General features: G+C 34.6%; 1 protein-coding gene across 1 annotated transcript in view; it reads left to right on the plus strand.

The window, feature by feature from the left end:
- The first annotated feature begins 1,146 nt into the window (after positions 1-1,146).
- LOC124367791 overlaps positions 1,147-23,028 on the plus strand; it is a 41,117-nt gene continuing 19,235 nt past the window's right edge. The window contains exons 1-5 of the mRNA XM_046824905.1: positions 1,147-1,213; positions 2,047-2,165; positions 4,919-5,059; positions 6,816-6,913; positions 7,780-7,963. Coding sequence (XP_046680861.1) covers positions 1,147-1,213; positions 2,047-2,165; positions 4,919-5,059; positions 6,816-6,913; positions 7,780-7,963 — 609 coding nt within the window. The remainder of the gene's footprint in view (positions 1,214-2,046; positions 2,166-4,918; positions 5,060-6,815; positions 6,914-7,779; positions 7,964-23,028) is intronic.

Genomic DNA, 23,028 nt, shown 5'->3' on the forward strand with positions numbered 1-23,028 from the left:
TGATCTTCATGACGAATCTTTTATTTTCTGTTGAGTGCATAAGACTCGTGTGTTTCAAATTTCATCGTTATAGGGCATCAAGGAGTTCAAAAACAAAATAAAGTTCTTCTAGGGCTTGCAATCCCTTTTCGAAACCCCCATGCGTGGTTTATTTCATTGCAAATATTTTATTTGTCTTTTGAGAGCATAACATGCGTGTGTGTCAAATTTCATCTTTCTAGTACATGGAAAAGTTGAGACAGGATATATTTTTGTTCCATTTCAATCCCTATAGATGTTTGATATTTATGAAAATGCTTTAGTTTTTCTATTTGTCATGAAACAAGCGTATGGTAAATTTTAACTTTCTGGGATATTGGTAAGTGGAGAATTAGTGATGGGCGAGTGAGTGCTTTGCCTCATATACGAGTATGCAGAGATTTATATAGAAATTGTGTATTGAAACAATGATAATTCGTTATATCACAATTAAAAATTTTTTGTATCATGCCACTATTGAAAATTCGTCATTTGCGGAGGTAACATCTGTAAAAATTCTGCGTGTTGTAATACATAGTACAATTTATGACTTTATAATTTCTCGTTATCTGAGCAATCCCAACCTCAACCACAACATGCCACCAAATAGAAATGGTGCATTTCTGGAAACTATACACCCATTACAGACATACAAATTTGGTATCCAATTTAAAAAATTATAAAAGGAGAGAGAAAATGTGTGTTACAACGTATGTGGCATCTTTGCATTTCAATATAAAATATATTCGTCATGCCAAATAACATTACTATGGTTTTATATAATTAAATATTTTATTTTTGTTAGATTAGCAATTCTATGTGACTTAAAAACGCCATTAAACCAAAAGTGACGTTTTTGTCTGAACAATAACTTAAAAGTCACAGGTGAGAAAAAGTTTTGACGAGTTTTCGATTTTCGAGACTCTAAAGGTAAACTAACGACCAATCTCTGTGAACGTTGAGGTTGGGCGGGGGGGATTTAGGAGCACAACAATCACGATATCAGGGATCAAGAGGCCTCCCCCCCCCCCCCCCACCCCCCCCCCCCCCCACCCCCCCCCCCCCCCACCCCCCCCCCCCCCCACCCCCCCCCCCCCCCACCCCCCCCCCCCCCCACCCCCAGATCAAATGAGAACTCAGCAGCTGACTAGAGACGCAGAGACCATCAGGCTTAAGACTCTTATCATTGGGAAACGTAAGATTACGTCATTTTCTGTTGTATAATAATTGTTCTCATATTTTCTTTTGAAAAATAGCAAGAAACTCCAATTTTCCAGTGAAATTTTTGTAAACATTTGATAAATTATAATTAACTCTTGCAGCGTCAGAACAGCTGTCAAGGATAGTTATATCAAAACTTGTTTATTATAAAACGTGCCATTAAAAGAAATATTTTGGATAGTGAGTTCTGAAGTAGTAATTATATTTAATTATGGTACCTTGCAGTAACTTATGCAGAAGACAAATATGTATATGCATGATCATCAAAAATTTATATTAGGCTTACTATAGAGAAATCTATGACAGATTTAACCTCCAAAATGTTATATAGAAGAGGTGAATTTTCTACTAAATTGAATTTTTTTAAAATCTAGAGTTGAGTGTGAGCAGTATGGACAATATATGGTATTTAGGCGAACAGGCTGAATGCGTCTGTCCGGTCCCACTCAATGTAATGAAGGTATTAAGTTAGTCTCTAACATATCTGTTTTCAACTTTGGTAAGAGTGATTGTTAAATCCCTGAAGGAATTATACAAATTTGAGTGACTGTAATAGCTCCGGACAGTGTTTAAAAACTAAAGAGGATTATAGAAATAAAATATTGCCAACAAACAAAATTTCATTTTCCTACCAAGTTTATTTTACCAATTAAATTTCCATTTACAAAAATTGGAGTTATTCGTTACGTTGTATCCAAGACAACAGCGCAAGATCTAGACCATCATCTCAAAATTACCTTGTATTTACTACCCAGTAATGATTAGTTTTGCCGGTGACTGTATCACAAGATGTGTTCTGTTGTGCAGATGACCCCGATGATGTGGTGGGCCAGCTGGAGCAGCAAGTGCTGAGTACCAACTCTCTCATCTCTCAGCAACAGGAAGAGATTGGCAAGCTACACAGCATCTGCCACACTCTGCAGAGGGTTGGTATTACTAGTTCTGACAGAAAATTATGATTACTTACTTGTCTTAATATGCATGATATCTATTGTAGAATACTTCCAATAGTGGTGGGTTTTATCACTCTTATACTCAAAATTTATTCAAATAAATCGATATATAATTTGTAAATTAATATGTTTATGTACTTTTTGACGAGATTCAAAACTTAATGTGTGAATCAATGTATCATCTTCATGTCTAGCTGAATGTGTGTTCGTTTATAGACTCCTGGTCAATGTTAAAGTAACTGCTGCTGACTGTACCTATCATATAAGCCTTTCCAGCCACAAGAAAATGTCAAGAATTTTAAAGTGACTAATGCTTACTGCCTATCTATCATATAAGCCTTTCCAGCCATAAGAAAACATCAAGAATGGTTGGATGTTCTTAATTTGATGTTAGAAATGATTTCAACTAAGACGGAAACAATCAGAAAATATTTTTATTGTGAAAGAATGTAAATATATTGATTTACATAAAAAACATCCATTAAATTTGTAAAGTGAAAAAGTATTTACATATTTTTTAAAGTTGTAAAGCGTAGAGCAAATTTACAACCATTAAGATTTTAATAGACTTTCAAAAATTCCTGTATAATGTTAAAGCAAAATGGGTTTTCATTACATTACATGTTTCCAATATTGTAAAAATTCATAGCGTATTGATACACTTTCATGATATCTATTTTGAAAGCGTGATTGAGTGGTTTAGTTACTGCATCAGTTCAACCTACGTCTGTTTTAAGACTGTCTCACAATGGACACATTGAAGTTCCTAATTATTCAAGCAGTCCATCATTGTCTGAAGTACAATAGGCTGTGACTGACATCGATTATCTTGCACATTCTGCAGCAGCCGTTAACACTGCTAATGGATGGATGCCAAGATGACTGACATTTCGCACATTCCTACCCCCTCCGGCTTGACATTTGGAAATGCAACGCTAATTTAGTTTGGACTTTGGATCCGCATTGAGCGATACTCTTTTGCTGTGTTTCAAAATAGCTTCTGTAGAGTAGTAATGCCTCTGTTTCTCATTGGAATTTTTATCAATACTTTGTGATAGTTGTGGTAATTTTAAGGTAGTCAATATAAATGTGAATTTTAATGGCATGATCAAAAAGTGTTACTTTGGATATTTTAGAAATTTTTTTTGAACTTTTATTTTGATTTTGAAAGCCGTATAAATAATTTTAGTTTTTTTGGCACATGTTGCTCATATGAATCACACAGAGTGTCAAATATATATATAACTCTTCCAAGTACTTTAAAGTATATACAAAAACAGAAACAAAATTCAGTGCTCATGTTTAATATTCGAGTTCACAGAACCCTTCATCAGAACCACACTGAATTAAAACATATAAACCGAACTCAAACCAAGAACAAAAGACATAACCAAAATAAAATTTTAACAAATAAATACCGTAAACAACAATATATACCTATAATTTGTAGAATCTAGATTAAAAATTTTTGTTTCACTAACTGTCCTACAATAAAGTTTTTAGTTTATGGTTAAATTGCCCCTGAAGTAAAAAAAATCTACTTTTATACTGTATGGAGCTCATGAGGAGTATAGGAAGAATGTATCCTCCTCATGCTTCCTGTGAATCAGTTTTCATAACATTTTCAAAACGTTGTGCATGCTGGACTATTGTTTTAGACTTCAAAAAGTTTTAAATTTATTGCGATGTATTGATATCACCAATCATATGGGTGGTCAGATACAATTTAAATTTTTGAAAATTTCCAAACCATGTCATCTGTGTCTTTGTGTATGTATTAGTCAGATTTTAATTTTTTCAACGTATAAAAAATATCAGCTTAACTTAATCTCTTAGTACATTAATTCTGTAAAGTTTTATTTATTTGTCACTAAAAATCACTTGTTTGATTTTGTCAACATATTGATGATTTATAAGTCGATCACTCCATGTACTTAACAGTACCGGTACTTGATTTTGTTGTGAAAGAGTAAGGTCTGATTTCTTATAAATAATTCCATCAGTCTTTTTCGAAAGAAACTTTTTAAAATCCTCACATCTTTTTTATATTCCTACATAGTTTTCATTTTTTATTCAAACTTTTGTCATAGCATTGTACAAGCTATTGTATGTTGAAATCATGAAAGTCCTGAAAGTATGCCCTTTTGCTGGCCTGTGAGGACAGACAGCTAGTCTGTAACGACAATTTGATGTCCATCATCTGTGGTGAAGAGTTTGTCAACGAGAAACGTCTTATGTACAGCTGAACATCATTCGGCACCAAGTCTAAACTGTAATGTGGGTGGTCAATGTGTTGCTACTCAAAAGATCTGATTAGTTTCTGTGAGTGGTAGAATTGGATCTCATTTTGTAATGCCAATGCTGAGTTGGTGATGTTGTACCCATTCCACGTCCATCATGTCTGGCAGTTCATTGGAATAGAAATGTTGTGGTGTTCGGTAAATTCAGATGTATAGAGAAACAAGAAAGAGGCTGAATTAAGTTCACACACAACTTTCTAAAACAATAATTAGCTAAAAATCAACCTAATTTAATCCTTAATCATTTTTTTTTTAATCCAGTATACTACAACATTATAGTTTGAATGTAATGAAAGGCTAAGAAAGACTGCCAGTATCTTCGTCATTGACAATTAATAGTGCTTTGCCTGTGATCGCGAGCCATAGACATAGATAAGTTGTTAGTTGTTTAAGTGTGAAGTTGTGATTTTAAGCGACTGTCTGCAGGAGTTGGAGAAAAGCTACTCAGCGCAGAAAATGATGCTGAAGCAGCAGGAAGAGATGGAGGCCGAGTCAGCAGAACTGCAGGAGTTCCTGCAGGCAGAGAAGGCGGCCCTGGCTGATACCTTGCGGGACCTGGAGAATGAGGTGAGAACCTGCAGTGATGTAGATTTATCTGTCAGTTCAATCATATTGAGATGTCAGGCTTGCGAAAATTGGAATCAATAGAATCATTGAACATATTATTGAATTCAATAACGTTCTCTGATTTGACGCAAATCAACACGTGGTCGGAATCAGCTGGCAGATATAAATTAGTCGCAGAAAGAAGAAACAGAGGAAGTAATGTAGGGACTATTTGAAATTAAAAGTCCCCGTCTTTCCGTAAAACATTTTTTATAAAAACTAAAACTCAGTAATTTTGTATTAGTAATATAACATCCAAAAGGGTATAGTAATAAAATTAATGGGAATGATACACCATTTTCATTAGTTTTAATGACTTCCTTCCAGTACCGATTCAACATCTCGTGCAGAAAAAGGGGTTTAGGTCATTGTAACCAAAGCTGTACTGTGTTTATAATTTTAACCCTTTGAGTGCCAACATCTGATTTTTACCGGACGACAAAAGTTGGCCGAAAAGTGCCAACGTCCGATTTTTACCGGACGACAAAAGTTGGCCGGAAAGTGCAGACGTCCAATTTTACCGGACGTTCGGGAAAAAGTCACTAAAAATTGTAACCTTTAATATTTTTAAATAATATTATATTAATATGTTTGTGAAGAATCGTTCTTTTCAAAATAAATTGTTATAGTACACTTCCGATCAAACTTTAAATTATGAAACTCACATATAAACATTTTTGGTTGCCATAGCTACCAGAAACAATGTGACAATAGTTTCTTAAAAGTTGTATAACTTACTCATTATTGAAGATAATAATATAAATTTTTCAAGATTTACAGACAATTGCATACACTTTCCAGTGATATGGACTAAGAAAAGGATATGAATTTTTTTTGGTCATAGTAATTTGGTTGAAAAATGAAATTAAAAAATATTTTTGAATTGTTTTTAGGTAAGTCCATTTTTGGTATTCCTAAATTTAGTGTTATGGTAACTTTGTTATTTTATGTTAATTAAACAGAGTTTTCAGAGAAAAATATAAAAAGAATCATGTCGATAGCTTATTAAATAATCGAACTGTGAATTTTTTACTAAAACCTTGCAAAATGCCTGAAAAAGGGCTGGCACTTTTAGCTACACCCACTAGAAAAAATACCTGGCACTTTTCAGTATACCCACTCAAAAAATACTTGGCACTCAAAGGGTTAAAATTTACTCTGGCATCAAATATATATCAGTAATTGGTGTTCTATTATACAATAGTTTAAATTTTTAGTAACTATAGTTTTCTTCATCACTATAAGTATCTTGCAGTTCTCATTTTAAAAAGTACTTCTACAGTAACACTGTGTAGGTGGAATACATAAATAAACTGAATTTGTAACCTCATGATTTGGTGATAATGACATTCAGTCATATCCGAGAAAAATGATAAACTTTGTACAGCTTAAGCTAAAGAATAACCAGATGTAAAATGACGTGTTCTTAGTAAATTACTTCAAACGTTGCTTTTACTCTCTTGTTCCTAACATCAGAACTAATTTATCAGACATTAACATTTTTTGATAGCAGATGTATTTCTAATTTATCCTGCATCCTGTAATTTTTTTATTGCGATTTTCAGAAAAGAACTATTTGATCACATAGGTAGGTTTTTGATGAGCTAATGTAATAAACACAAGAACAAAATCGTATTGGGAAGGGTTGAAAAAGTTATTTTGTAATTTTCGAACAGCTGTGAAATATTAATTGTAAATGTCACACTCATGTTGATAGTTGGCTGAAGCGAGATTGAACGTGGCAGCCAAGGAGGCGGAGTTACAGAGGCAGCAGGAGGAGTGCTCCCACCTGGTCCGCATCAGCGAGCAGAGGAGGTAAGCTCTACAGCAGCGATATCTTACAGTACTGATGTAATCTGCACAAAGAGCATCGCGTTTGTTAGGAAATTAAAGTAGGATAGAATGGGGTAAATCGGTTGTGAATTTAGTTTATTTTTTTTTTAATGCTAATATTTTGCCATTTTCCTCATTATAAAAATGTTTACAATAGAAGAGTTCATTACTAAACAGTGCTCAGATAGTGTAAAAAATATTAAACAGTTCTACAAATACAAAAAATATAAATAAAAATGACTACCAGTTTACCCCATGTGGGATGATTTGGAGGTATGGCTCTGAATCCAATAGTTTATAATGTTAAAAACGTAGGATAAATTGATGCTGAAATACCAAATAAAACCGTTACAGAAAATATGATTTAATGAAATAAAAACAATTATTATTTTTAAAAATTTCACTCAAAAGTAATAACCACTGATTTTGTTTATTTTTATTTACTGTTGGCCTTCACATCAAAGTCAAAAAATTCAATTAAATAATTAAAATTCTCACAAGGCGTTAACTATTCGACTGGGATAGTGAAAAACATCCATATTTTTGTAACTTTTTCTTATTTATTTTGATTAACTTTTAAAATTTCACAAAAAATAGCATTTTTTGGTTTGAAAATTAAGATTAAATGTTGAAACGTCTTTGTTGTTAAAAATATTTCTTTAATATTTCGGTTTTTAGGATTATCAAACAGGATTTTAGGATTGCTTCGTCTATGTTTAATATTTCAGCGTTTAGAAACCTGAGTGAATATATGTATATATATATATATATGTGAAGAAGAGACAGTAGTATCTTATGTGGTTGGAGCAATTGTGGTAATCAGTTCCTTGATGATTCTCTGTCCTCAGACAAGAGCAGCTGTCGCTGGAGGCACGGCTGGCAGGGATGGAGCTGCGGAGCCGAGAGTCGCTACTACAGCAAGGAGCAGCTGTGTCTGGAGCCTCGGTCGCTCTGTCCAGGCTAGGCACTCGGCTTGACAACCTGGTGGAGGCGCTGGTCTCTACTTACAACATCTCGGAACATGACCTTGAGGTATGACACAGTTGGGTAACTCAAAAATTACATACCATTTAAAAATCCTTTGATGCAAAAGAAAAGTCCTCTAAAAAATGTCTACCACCATGTTCATCTCTATGGCGATTCTTTGACTCACTTTGCGGTGGAGAAAATTCCTAATCAATTATTTTATTGTATCCTTAAAATTATAATGAATTACTGATTCTCACCGATAGCCTATAAAGAATGAACAATATAAATAATTTTATAGCAACATACTATTTATTCTGTGCTTAATAAAGTAAGAAAATGCTGTATAACATTTATCTAGCCTAATATAACTAGAACTATTAAATTCTATGAATTGTCAAATCCAGATCCTTCAATATATGAGAATTATATTTGTTAGTTCCCCAATTTGTTAGAACGATATTAAAATCACAAGCCAACCAAACTGTTGTAAATTATCACCACTTTTGTATATAAATTACTGTGTTGTTGATGGTGCTGGTAGGTAGCATGATCCTGTATACACAGTCAACCTTGGTCACATTGGTTATCTTCATAGATCGCTATGCACTCGAATACTCACCTTACTTGAAGTGAACTTTGAAAATTTTGAGGTTGAAAACAGAAATTAGGAGATTCTTGTTTATCATTTTGTATCGCCTACTGAATCGTTAAAAATGTTTGGAAATATCAAACCAGTTTTTCTTATGCCTTCTCCTGTAATGAGTCATTAAAAATCATAAAAACTAAACATTAATACTTAATGTGCGGTGTACAGATATCTCCCTATTGTCATATTTTAGTTTCATGTGTACATCACAAGACACGAGTGTGCCAAGAATGTGTAGGAATACATACATGTATTGATTTATGGCTGTCGGGAAGCAAGCTAGAATGTGCGTTGTGCCAAAACTAAATCAATAACCACTGCTTATTCTCTTATTGTCATTTCGTCTGACGATGCGTGTCTGTCATGCGGATGTATATATCTACGTGAAGGGTGCAGCTGACAGTACCGTACCAATAGAGTTCTTCAAAAAATATCTGCATATTTATCATTTTTCCTTCCAAGAAACAGAAAATAAATTAAACTTTAGCAAAAACAAAATCTTTGTTTAAGTCTCAGTGATTATAACCAGAACAAATATTCTGCATTTTTTTAAATTCCAAGGTGATGTGGTGCTTTATTGAAGAAAAATAACAATAGAATGTGAAAACTAAGTTTAAATAGATACGGACACATCATGATTGAAAGTTACAAATAAAAAAAATGCAAAAAAAAATCTCACTATTATACATGGTGACATGTAATATGTAGCCTAGCAACTATAAAGATTTGGCCAAAATCAAAACTTTTAATCCTAGAACTGGAAATTGACACTATAATGTCGGTCTGACACGCACGTGTTTTGACAATTCGTTTAGTTCATAAATCAACACTACCACAACCACTGTATATACACCATTTCAAACAGAAAGAATTGCTTATTTCAATGCTGAATTTTTTGCTGTTTTGGCAACAGTGATGTCATAAAATTTGCTTGGAAATATCCTCTTAAGGCTAAACTGTGGTATATTTTTGAAACATTTAGTGTAAAAAAAACGTTTTTTTCTAATTTTTGAAAATTATCATACCCATAGTAACAAATCTAGGTATGTGCCACCACTTTTCAAAAATAAAAAAATTTTAAAGTGGTTATTAAATCATTTATTGTTTTGTAGTGTATATGATTCTCTAAATGTTTGTATATTTTAGAAATATTTAGTTTAATAATTTTATTTTTTAACAAATAATTTTACTCACATGTGCAGCAATTTACCTGGAACTACTGTAAGTCCATTTTCACCATAAAACTTCAAGAAAACTAAACTACTCAAGAATCTAAGGACAATTATAACAATCTCACTGTAACACAAGAACTAATCTGTAATCAAATCTCAAGCACTTTTTAAAATAAAACAACTTTATCACTAATGAAATTATAATAACAAGCTTATAAACACTAAAAGTCAAAAATTGTATTTACACAATCAAGAATACTTTACTTAAAATCACCGAATAAACTCAAGCCATATGGTGACAACTGAAAACAGTGCTGACTGTGCTGACAACATCACATTCCACACCTGACCTAGTGACAGCAGCTTATTTGTATACACAGCCGTCAACAATCAACAGACCGGCTTCCCACCTGACCTTGATTTTCTAAACAATCTGCCGCATGAAAAAATTTAACCACGAGGAGGCTGCCAAAACCTCGTTATAAAAAAACAGTTTTCCATTTTGACATTTAAAAAACATTAACCACGAGGAGTCTGCCAAACCTCGTTATAAAAAACAGTTTTCCATTTTTGACATTCAAAAACATTAACTATGAGGAGTCTGTCCAAAACCTCGTTATAAAAAACAGTTTTCCATTTTGACATTTAAAAAACATTAACCACGAGGAGTCTGTCAAACCTCGTTATTAAAAACAGTTTTCCATTTTGACATTTAAAAAACATTAACCACGAGGAGTCTGTCAAACCTCATTATAAAAAAACAGTTTTTCATTTTTTACATTTAAAACATATATTCATTTTTGAACAATAAAATGGCCACGGACACAAATGCTCTATATGAAGTAGGAGTTTATGGTATTTGCAAAGGTAAAAGGCTATCCCTACTGGCCGGCAGTGATAAAAGGGGTTACAAAAAACTGACAGAACTACCAAATACAATGTCACATTCTTTGGAGATGAAAACACTGCAAATGGTCAAACAAAATGACATGTGTCTGTATTCAGAATACAAATTAATTCATGGAAAACCAAAAACAGACAATTTCAAAAACAAAAAATTTAATGAGGCATTGAAAGAAGCTGAGACATTTTTTTAAAAACCCATCTTGTAATAAGTCTCTAAAACAGAGAGCAACTCCAATAAAACCCTAAAAGGCTATATTAGTCAAGACTCAATATTAGAAAGTACACTACCAGAGCTAGAAGAAAGCTTAATTGAAAGTGAACTGCAAAATGGGGAAGACAGTCTAATCATGGCAGCAAAATTGGGAAAAGCACTGCTTAAAGAAAACGAGGCCCTCAAAGAAGACAATCGAAGGTTAAACTTCTTGCTAAACAGTATGGAGGCTAAAATTGAAAAATTACAGCCGAGAGGAAGAAACTTATTCTCTCAAGAGTAGAAAATTTTCAACAAAAAAATTTCTGATATTGGATAGGCAACTTGGAAAAGAAAAGCAACTACTTATTGATACACAACAAATCTTTGAAGACCACGATAGACGACAAGCACAAGTTCTAAATGGACTATGAACAAAAAGATTAAAGAGCTATCTAAAGAAATATTAATTTTAAAAAAAACGTTTAAAAACCCAAGAAAATATGTCCCAAGAAAAGGTTCTTGAAGAAGCTGGTACACAAACAGACTCCCCACAATTTTCAGTAGCTGAATCAACCCCACTGGTAACAGAGATTGTTCAACTAAAAAATAATCACTATCTTCTAGAGCAAAAAACTTAACCGTTTAAAACCTAGATAGTCAAAACCGTGCAGAAAATCTAACAAATCAAAAGAAAAGGGAAGCTGTAAACCAATCTCATAACTCTTTAAAAAAACAAAAGATTAATGGGGAATTCCAAAAATAAATTTAGTATCTCTTTACAAGTACAAAAAATTAAAGAGCAAACAACCTACCCCAAAGAACCTTACAACAACCCAGTCCTAACCATATCAGATAAACAGCGACCAATTCCCACATGCATACCAAGGGACAAAGGAGACTTTGAAGTGATCGAAGTAGAAGCCATGTTTCACAGAGAAAATATTTGTACAATGCCGGAGTCTAAAGATTACAAAAAACCAGCTCAGAAATCTAATAAGTCACCACCTTGTACAGCTAAACTTAAAGCACCCAATGAAACATACCAGGACTTTTTCGACAAGTATATTGAGCACTATAAGGCAACACAAGAACTTACCACTAACTAACGAAAAGTCTCTATCACCCCCATCTGACGACAGTAACTGAAAATACAAGCCAAAAAAACAACCACCATTTTTTAGACCAAACCCAACAGAAAAAGATCAAATTCAAAAACAGGTATATTATAAACTCAAATCTAAAACAAACCTAAGTAACCTAAAAATACTACACCAAAAACATCCGTGGACTAGACAAAAAATTAGACAGACTTAACCACCTTCTTAACACTTTGAATCCCAAGCCCGAGCTCAGGCCGGGCTGTGTCAATATCGTCAATGACCCAAGCCCGAGCTCAGGCCGGGCAGTCTATTTTTAGTTCGTGGAGACTGGTAATTCGCATTACTGACGTTTTTTAGAGGTTGTGTTATGTTTAGCAAGTCATATTAGACTAATTTTATTAGTCTTTGGTTATTTATAAACGGTTACAAGCAAAAAAATATTATAACAGAAATTGTGTAACAAACAGCTGATACGACGCCGAGTCACCAACTACGCAGTTGTCAGCTGGTGCCGTGACGTCTGCACTGTTTTACACTAGCTCTGTGTTTTTACAGTGAATTATAAGTTATTTTAGCCACAGTTGTTTATAAAATTAGTATTTGGAGTGCTCAGTTATAGTTTTATTATGTTATTTATCTTACATTAGTCAAGAACTACGTATTTGTCTGCTAGTGCCGTGCCGTGGCGTCTGTACTCGTTGTACGTCTACTCGCTTTGTGTTTTACAGTGAAATAAAAGTTGCTTTAGTTATAGTTATTTTACACAATTAGGATTTTGTGTTGCTCAGTGTTGTTTTATTATGTTATTCAACTCACACGCGTAAAATGAGTGAATTTTTGGATCCCAAAACAACGAAGCTTATCGTTGATACATTGTATCATACAGATTCTGACTTACAGGCAGACATTTTCCCGAAAAAATTCCTCCGACTGATAAGAAGGTCCATCCAACAAGAGTGTGTAAAGTTTGTTCAGAGAAAAATAAAACAAACCACAGGCAAATCTGGAAGAAAAGAAAATGTGTGTTTTGCCCAGAGTGTGACACTGCCTTCTGCCTTCCTGAATGTTTCAAATTATTTCACACTAAAGCTAACTACTTGTAAATAGGACTACATTCTCTCTATTCAACTTTTCATCTGTGTTATTTAGCTTGATTATAAATAAATATATTTGAACTACAACTTCTTGGCTTTATTTTGATGTGTAATATGTTATGGTTAGCTGAAAAGAATCATGAAGAAAAATGTATAAACAAACTTATGCTTTATGTTCCAATTTTTATTCTTCAATATTTTACACACTTTTTATGGACTCAACATTTTCATTGATTTAAAAAAAAGTTGATATATTTACCTTGGATATATATACATATAATTTGGACTAAAACTTCTGGGCTTTATTTTGATGTGTAATATGTTATGGTTAGCAGAAAATAGTCAAGAAGAAAAATGTGCAAATAAATTGATGAGTTATGTTCCAATTTTTTTTTTCTTCAGTATTTTACACACTTTTTATAGACTCAAGATTTGTATTGACTTCAAAAAGATAAGTATCATTTTTAATAGTTTTATTTATATTTTTCTGCTTTTTAATTTGATATATTGGTTGCTAAGAAACTATAACTTAAAATTTTTTTACACAATTAAACTAAAAAAACCCTTGAAATGGCTGGGACAGCACATATAAATATTACTAAGAACCGGGGACTCAAAGTGTTAATGACATTGACCCCAATATACTAGTGCTTACTGAACATGGCCTGAAAAAAATTAGAAAATAGAGAGTACAAAAATTGAAGGGTACTTTCTCATAGCAGAATACTGCAGAGAAAATCATAAGCTTGGTGGTGTTGCCATATATGCCAAAGAAACCCTCAAAAACTGCACAACAGCAACTGACATATCCCACCTCTGCCAAGAATTTAACTGTGAAGCAGCCATGGCAGTAATTGAATCCATGGGTAAATACATACACATTCTTGGGGTATATCGATCTCCCAAAGAGAATGTACGAGCCGGTGTAAATGCCTTATCCAACATCTTAGAATATACTCAAGCACACAGTAAATCAATCATGCTTGCTGGAGACATAAACATCGACAGGATGAAAACAACCCTAGACAACACTATCCTAGAAGATGAACTACACACCCATAACATCCGAAGACTGCCACTTCCTGCAACACGTATCACACATAGCACTGCCACCTCAATTGACTTCATATGCACAAACATAATCGAGGACAACATTGGCACAGCCATACTTGAAACTGGACTTTCTGACCATACTGCTCAAATTATAAAAATATATGACTGGAGAGTAAAACATCCCTCCACAGATCATTCTCAAGAGAAACTTTGTTTATTCTAATACAGACCAGATAAAATCTCTCCTAATGAATAAAAACTGGAATGCTGTCTATATGGCCCCAGATGCAGAGCAAGCATACAACATCTTTCATAGAACTCTCCAAGCAACGCTAGACATTGCCTGTCCTACTAAAAAATGTAGTCCAAAAACACAAAAGGAAACATGTGTATTATGACAACGAGGCCAAAGACCTTAAAAATGACTTTCTAAAAGCCCTGCACAAATTTGAGACCGCAGGAAATACCCAAGACAAAGAAGATATGGTGGTAAAAAAAGAAAAATTATGATAAAAAACTTAGAGAAATAAGAAAAAATGCTAATGCTGACTTCATCAACTCAGCTGACAACAAAAGTAAAGCTCTTTGGAATGTCATAAACAATGAACAGAAGAGGAAAACATCAACTACAGCCAAACATATGTCTCTCAGTGAATGGGAAACATGTGGACAACCCCACACAAACTGCAGACCACTTTAACACCTTCTTTCACAGAAGTAGCAGAATTGACGCTGAAACAGATTAACTGCTCCCCAGGGGACGCAGATGATAATGAAAATTACGAAACTCCCCTTAACTATGTTGATAAATCTCTATATCTAACCCCAACATGCATCAATGAAGTACGGAACATCATAAATGCCCTAAAATCAAAATCTTCAAGTGGAGTGGATGAATTATTCTTCTAAAATTGTGAAAACACTGCTCTGAAGAGCTAATGCCGCCTTTAGTCAGCATAATTAATAAGTCCTTCAGCCTTGGTAAGTTCCCTACAGCCCTTAAGCTCTCTAAAGTATACCCCCAAACATAAAAAAGGTTCAACACTGGAAGTCCAAAATTACCGTCCCATCTCTCTAATCTCAACATTCTCAAAAATCATAGAAAAAAATTGCTCTACACAGACTCATGGCTCACCTAAAACAAGAAAATCTGATAACCGAAAAAGCAACATGGATTTTTGAAAGGAAAATCAACCAGCTCTGCCATCATCAGCCTTGTTGAACATGTTATTGACCAAATAGACAAAGAACAATACGTATCTGCACTCTTTCTTGACTACAGCAAGGCGTTTGATTGCCTGGGCCACGACATCATCTCAAAGAAATTAACATCATTAGGAATCAGAAACACAGCTAACAAATGGTTTGTAAGTTACCTCACAGGCCGATCTCAAATAGTCGAGCTGCAAACTACCATTTATGGTGTAACTACTTCACATCAATCCAATCCACTACCTGTCACCCGTGGAGTACCGCAAGGATCTGTTTTGGGCCCAGTTCTCTTTGTCTTATTTGTGAATGACTTCCCAGCTTATATACGTGATCACAATACCACTTGTGTGATGTATGCAGACGATACAACATTGTTGATTAAGAATGACTCTGCTGAAGGAGTGTACGAAAGTACCACAAGCTCTCTCAGTAAAGCCCTCAATTACTGCAGAAGGAATGATCTAGCCATGAATCCATCGAAGACAGTTCACATCAACTTCAGCAAGAGGAAGGACCATATCCCTAACCCACTTGATGTATCAAGAAAAGACCATATCAAATTCCTTGGCGTAACTATTGACCACAAACTTACGTGGACTGAGCATGTAAACCAGGTTTGCAAAAAAATCAGCACTGGTATATATGTAGTACGCCGAATAAAATGTATCGGCAACTTGGAGGCAGCAAAAACAGCTTACTATGCTTTGGTGGAAACTCATGTGAGGTATGGGACTTGCTGTTTGGGGTGGATCCTCTGCAGGAAACCTGAACAGAGTACTACTCCTGCAGAAAAAAGCTATCCGAACCCTAGCGGAACTCGAACACACCAACAAAGCTGCCGACAAGCATTTAAAAACCTTGGGAATTATGACAATTACTGCACTCTACATACAAGAAGTAATTTTGCACGTTGACCAACTGCATGTACAAACAGGAAAAACCCTTCATACACATAACACACGCCATGCAGGAAATTACACACTACCACTACATCGGACATCACTTTTCGAGGAAAAACCATCCTACATTGGTAGGAAGCTGAGGAACCTCCTGCCACAAGCTGTGAAAAAACCTCAAGGGAGCTGCCTTGAAAAGATGTCTTCACAACTTCCTGGTGGACCACCCAATATACACCATCGAAGAATTCACAGAAGTAAACAAGGAAGATTGGAGGCTCTGACATCTTGTATTGATTATTTATTAATAATCAATTTATGTAATTTGTTAACATTGTGACTCTATTACTGTTCTTGAAGAATATGTTAATAAAGAAATATGACTATGACTATGACTATGACTATGACTATATTTTTGAAACATTTAGTGTAAAAAAAACTTTTTTTTCTAATTTTTGAAAATTATCATACCCATAGTAACAAATCTAGGTATGTGCCACCACTTTTCAAAAAATAAAAATTTTAAAGTGGTTATTAAATCATTTATTGTTTTGTAGTGTATATGATTCTCTAAATGTTTGTATATTTTAGAAATATTTAGTTTAATAATTTTATTTTTTTGTAAATAATTGTACTCATAGTAACAAATTTTTAGTGTAATCCCACCCCGTAAACAAAGAAATTCTTTTTATTGTAGTCAATTTTTATGGTTTATGGCATAACGTGTTTTTATACTATAATTATCTCCACATTTTCCTGAAAAAAATAATGTATTACATATATAGGTTTATAATAAAAATGTATCTTTTACAAACTTTTTAAAGTACAGGTACTAAACACTCAGAAATGGCCTGCCGTTTGAGAAAAAAATTATTACCAGTTCCAGGGTTAAACTTTCCCATCTAGGGAGGGTCACTTACCTGCCTATTCTAGTGAGTTATCTTTCAGAAACAAATTTTTAGTACTTGGTATCTTATTTGTACCATACATATAGCCTTGTATGATCAAGTGTTGACTGTAGAATACCATTTATTAATTTGTTTACAAAAATATATGTTATAACACCACACCCATCCTCAAGAAATTAAATTAGCTAAATGCAATCAGTTTTTAGTTATCTAGTTTTATTTTCTCTATTGCCCTGAGTTTTTCTGTTTTTTTTTTCTGCTGTGAAGGGATGTTTTGGGTAAGTTTGTCCTCTTAAGTTTGCCTGTCAACATGTTGCTTCTGTTGTAATTGTCTCTCTTGCTGTAAGTTTTGTCGCTGTCATCTGTCGACTCCATCTGAGGTTCTGCTGGTATCTCTTCTTCTGCAACACTGTCCTTTCAGTTGGCTTTTAAAGTAGTTTTGCAAAGGAAATGTAGTATATAATGAGACGTGCTTGGAGTACAGACATGATAACTTAAAATACTGAAAGGTCTATTGTAATGTGAATATTAACCGTGCTATGAGTTGTGATCGCGACATATTAGAGCGCTACCAAAGCTTATAAGTGAGTGAGTGAGTGCTGCTAGTGTGAAATTGTAAGTGAGCTGTCTGCATACCCAAGTCGTTGAGTCAGGATGGCTGTGGTCTAAAGTGTGACTCTTAAACACAGGAGTTAGTCTGGGAGTTGCGAGTTTGATTCCCGCACCTGATGTTAGACATTTTTTCGGTGTGGTGTACATTTATGAGAGTCATTTGTCCCACCTTAACATAATTTGGTTGGCTTGGGTGGAAGTTGACGGGATCAGTCAATATATTCTTCTTTAAGTATACCAGATTAAAAACACTTATTTTGCATTTTTTGATAGCTCTGAAGAATTTGGTCTCAATTCAATTAGTGTTAGAGATTTTAAAAAGTTCTGTTTTTGCTGAAGCTAAATATATTATGTATATCTTGGAGAAAGAAATAACAAACAAATTTTTTTAAGAAAGCTCTACCGGGTTTACACGTAGACGCTCCTTATATGTGGACGCACCATATGGTTATATCCACATTATGCGCCTTGCATTGTAAGATGAAACTTTGATGAGAGAATACCACTGGTTTTTGATAGATTTTTCACGTGACACAATCCAATTTGCCTACCGATGATCATAAATCAATACATTTATGTATTCCTACACATTTACAGCATTTTCGTGGATTATAAAGTACACAATGAAGCAAAATTAGACAATACAGATATTCTTGTTTGTCGCTTTTACCACAATTCGTATGGTATGGACATATCTATATACTGCTTTAAGGGTTAACTAATAAAAAAAAAACAACTTAATTTGTGTTATTTTATGGTTTTTGTTTTTTTACCACAATTCGTATGGTATGGACATATCTATATACTGCTTTAAGGGTTAACTAATAAAAAAAAAACAACTTAATTTGTGTTATTTTATGGTTTTTAAGGCATTTATTATTCCATTATAACTATAATAATAGCTTTAAAGAGTTAAAAAAATTATTCAAACCATACCTAGCGTTTTGAAAAATTACTAGTAGTTAGAGAGTTGAAGAACTTCCAGAAGATTACAGCAAGGTGAAAGAGAAAGTGTAAAAGTTGTAATTAGGGTAGGAACGAAATAAGAGTTCTTTCACCATCTTTGTTATTATAATTTTTGGACGTTGGAAATTGATTATATTGTTTCTCTGACTTTAAAAATTAATATTAAACTTAATGTAACTGCTCTGAAGATAATCCAATGAATTTAAAAAGTTGTTAACTCAAAAATTCTGTAATTTCTATAGAACCTGTTTCCTTCCACTCCTCCATGTTGTATTGTATGTCCTCAACACATTAAATGACTTCATGACTGTACTTTATCCTTTCTTCCCTTTTCCGCTTCTTCTCCACTGTTCACAAACTTTGTTTCTTGAATTACTTCTGTGTAATAATGCTTAGTCTTATTAATTCTTACTGTTTCCTAGTATCTTAGTTGGCACAGTGTACAGTGTAAATATCTATATACTGATTTTTAATTAAAAACACAGATATTTAGAATTTACTAATACTCTGTAGTCTATTATTATGCATGGTTGGGGTGTGCCAAGAATCTACAAAGTCATGTTGAAGATGGCAAAGTAGTGTTAGTAATACCAGTTATATGATGAGTACTCATTTGATGTGTGGACCTACTCAAAAACGATTTACCACACAAGGCCACTGCTGTAAATATCCAAATAATGATAGCTGAACGATGAGATCAGTGATGACTGTCAAAGACCATCTTTAGGCTAAATATCCAGGGTGTGGGCATCTCCCTTTCCTAGAGATAGGGGCAGAGCCTCCCTTCCTAGATCCTACGACAATCGTCGTAGGCCTATGATTGGATTCTTAGAAACCTCTCGTCTCAATGGTAGCGCAATGGTGACCATCGGATTAGGCCGCAGATTAATTAATTTCACATTTAGTGGTTTACCGGTGATGAGCCAATATCCTGTACACTGGTTTCAGTTTAGAATATCAGGCATACCAACTGATTTTTTCAAATAAATATAATATCCCAGAGTTTTAAAGCCATTCAAGTAAAGTTTAAAGTTTACTCTTCTAGGGGTATACTCTGAAGTACCATTATTTTACCTCAACAGCTGATGAGATACAAAAATCATCCAAATTCCCATACGGTTCTTTTAAGTCTGGACATTACAAAACACTACTTAGGAATTTCTCCAGTGATCAAATACCCACTACCATCTACAATAGAATTTTTGCCAAAATAATTACAACTATTGATAACACAGCTATGGCTTACCCTATGGCTAATCAGAAATTTGTATCATTTTTATCAAGAAGAGAACAGGTGACAGAGACTAGTGGCTATATTCCGGACACAGTGTACAACAGTAGTGTACAATTCCTGCTCCTCGAGTTATGTAGCTTTAGTGCAGATGTAGCCCAATGATCTGTAGTAAAACCGGTGGGAAGGCCTACCTTAAATTGAATGTGGTTAATGCCACAATGTAGGTAATGTGGTTAATGTGGCTTGTACTGTGGTTAATGGGATTGGTTTATTCTCAAATAACTGTACCAGACCAAAAACTATTGTTTCACACTTTTCAGTATTAATAAGAATTTTGATTTTTTTGTTATTTTTACAATATCTTCATGACAGTATTATTAACAGTCTTATTATGACCTTTCAAAATTACTGGTCATAGCATTTGGAATTAAAGCAGTAAATTGATCAATGATCACAATTAGCAAGATCACAATGATCCAAGGCAGAGTGTACATTTGGTTGTGCCTTGATCATCCACTCTTTACTCAATAATCATGCTAAATAAATTAGTAATTATTTGTTGACGTACACGTTTGTGTGGATTTGCGAATTGTGCTGTGTTGGTGAGTCTTTCTTGCGATTGCAATAGTTTGTGTCACTTTGAATCTAATATGAATTGACCTTTGTTGTTAGTTGTTTCTAGTTCTTGCTATATACACCTAAGAACCACTAGACAAATGTAATATAATGTTTTTATAATTTGGTTTAAAAATTCAGAAGTATTGATTTTAATGTAGAATAAAAATATTAAGGAAATCGAGAATAGTCAATTCTTCAATACCCCTGAAAATAAATTGATTCTGAAAACTGAGAATCCGAATTATTCCACCCCTTTATTAGGCCTTATTCCTTCCTTTTTTCAGATACTTAATTTTGCATACAAAAACTAGGCTCAGCTAGGCTAGATATTTTTCCCAGTGGCGTAGCTAGGACTTGATTTTGGGGGGAGGGATGTGTCTGATTGAAGAGCACACCACAAGGGGATATGGAATAAATCTAAATTGAAATAAATTAGATAGGCCTAATTCAGAGTACAACATTTATCTGGCGTATTTCAAAAAAGATAGATTGCTTTTATAAGTACGTGTTTAAAAATCGTTAGGATTTTGGGGTGGGGTGTTTCTGTCCCCCTCATCCATGGTGTTAGTTATGTCACAGGGGTGTAGACATACTAATGTAGTTGAGTTTCCTTTCATTCTGATCCTTCCCTCTACAGAGTTACAACAGGCTGACTTGAAGGAATGTCCCACGTTTTAACTGTGTAGAAACGCCATCTGAAACTCAAGTTTATTTTTACTATTTCTTAAATTCCAGAACTGCTCAGTGTTATTGTGGTACGCTTTCCGATGCCTTTGACTTTTCCCCAAGATAATCTTTCAGTTCATTCACCCTTAGTGTAAAAATATCGCTTAAAGCCAATCAAAGCTTCTTCATGACCACTGAGAACATCTTTAATTACCAGAAGGTCCATTGTGCGCTATTTTTCATTGCAACCCTCGGGTAAGGGTTACTGTGTGTATACCCAGCAGGGATCACTTCTGGCTGGTTTATACCTTCCAGTTGAACCCACCACTGGGCACAGCAAAAACCGATGTGCCACTTCAATCTGGGCAACCTTATGGATGTCCAGGAGTGGCACATCACTAACCGCATATGTCGAGATTCTGGGGTTCATGGGCAATTCGATAGGTCTAGTCTACTGTGGGAGATGACTGTTGGAGTTGGTGGGGTTTGTTCCCTAACCTCAGAGGTTCTTGCTAACCTCACCTAGAGTATGCCACCCCCTGCCTATTTTGACTGGAGAGGCTGGTTCAGAGCTGGCCTCCCCTTTTTCCAGGGGGACATGACTTTGAGATGTAGTGCCCTAATTCTTCCTCATGGATCTCGATAGGAGGCGGCCCCTACTCCCTAACCTTACCCATCCTGAATATCCTGTCACTCTGGAAGCAGCGCAAAGGTTCTTATAGGACTAAGTGCAATTTATAAGCTTCTTGTCCTAAGAGAACAAAAAAAAACACCCAGCAGAGTTCATTTTTGGTTGGTTTATACCTTCCAGTTGAACCGTCACTGCGCACAGCAAAAACTGATGTGTCACTTAACCGCAAATGTCGGATTCTGGGGTGCAAGGATAATTCGATAGGTCTAGTCTACTGCAGGAGATGACTGTTGGAGTTGGTGGGGTTTGTTTCTAAGTGTCAAAGGTTCTCCTCAACATAAGGGTGTGCCACCTCCTGCCTGATGTGACTGGAGAGGCTGGCTTCCCCATCTTCCGGGGCGACATGACTTTGAGATTAGTGCCCTAAATTCTTCCTCATGTATCTCGGTTGAGGCCCTACCTCCAACCTTACCCATTCAGAATATCCGGTCACTCCGGAAGTAGCGCAAAGTTCCTTATAGGAATACGTACAATTTTTAACCTTCTTGTCCACAGCAACAAAAAAATGGTTGTTGTGAAAACTCTATGTCTCAATTTCTGCAGATGTGAAAACATCTTGGATTTAGTAATCAAGCAACCATTGTAATGAATTGTTTTTGTATCAAAATGTTGCTTTTGCGAATAACATTAACAAGTTGGATGAAATGTAAGTAAGTATATTGCTTGTTGATGTGTGCCGTCGTCTCTCACCTTATACCGCCGTACATACAATAAGTAGTGATAAAGTTTGCTTGGCTTGTGACAGTAGTAATATTGCTCAGTGTGTTGCTTTCTGTCAAGTGCAGCGTCTGTGTTTCTCAAGTGAAACTTGTGTTATTGTGTGATGATTAATGAAGGTGCACTTGTGATTACTATATTCTGCTTAAATTATATATTACAGTGTTTACTACTCTCTTGCATACTGTAGTATCTATTCCTGTTCTTACTGGATCGTGTTTAATAATTGTTTTCCACTGGGAAAATTAGCTATTGTATTCAGATTCATATTAGCACCTACCCTTAGGAGGGTGAAATATGTACTGATCATAGCTTTCAGAACACGCTAGTTTCAAATCTGTTCATTTAGCAACTTTGCATTCCACTTTTTCCAATCAATTTTCTTTAAACCAGTGAAAATGTTTTATATTTAAATTAACTATGGTGTAAATTTGGTTGGAAAGT

Source organism: Homalodisca vitripennis, chromosome 8 (genome assembly GCF_021130785.1).
Source record: "Homalodisca vitripennis isolate AUS2020 chromosome 8, UT_GWSS_2.1, whole genome shotgun sequence".
Classification (NCBI taxonomy): Eukaryota; Metazoa; Arthropoda; class Insecta; order Hemiptera; family Cicadellidae; genus Homalodisca; species Homalodisca vitripennis.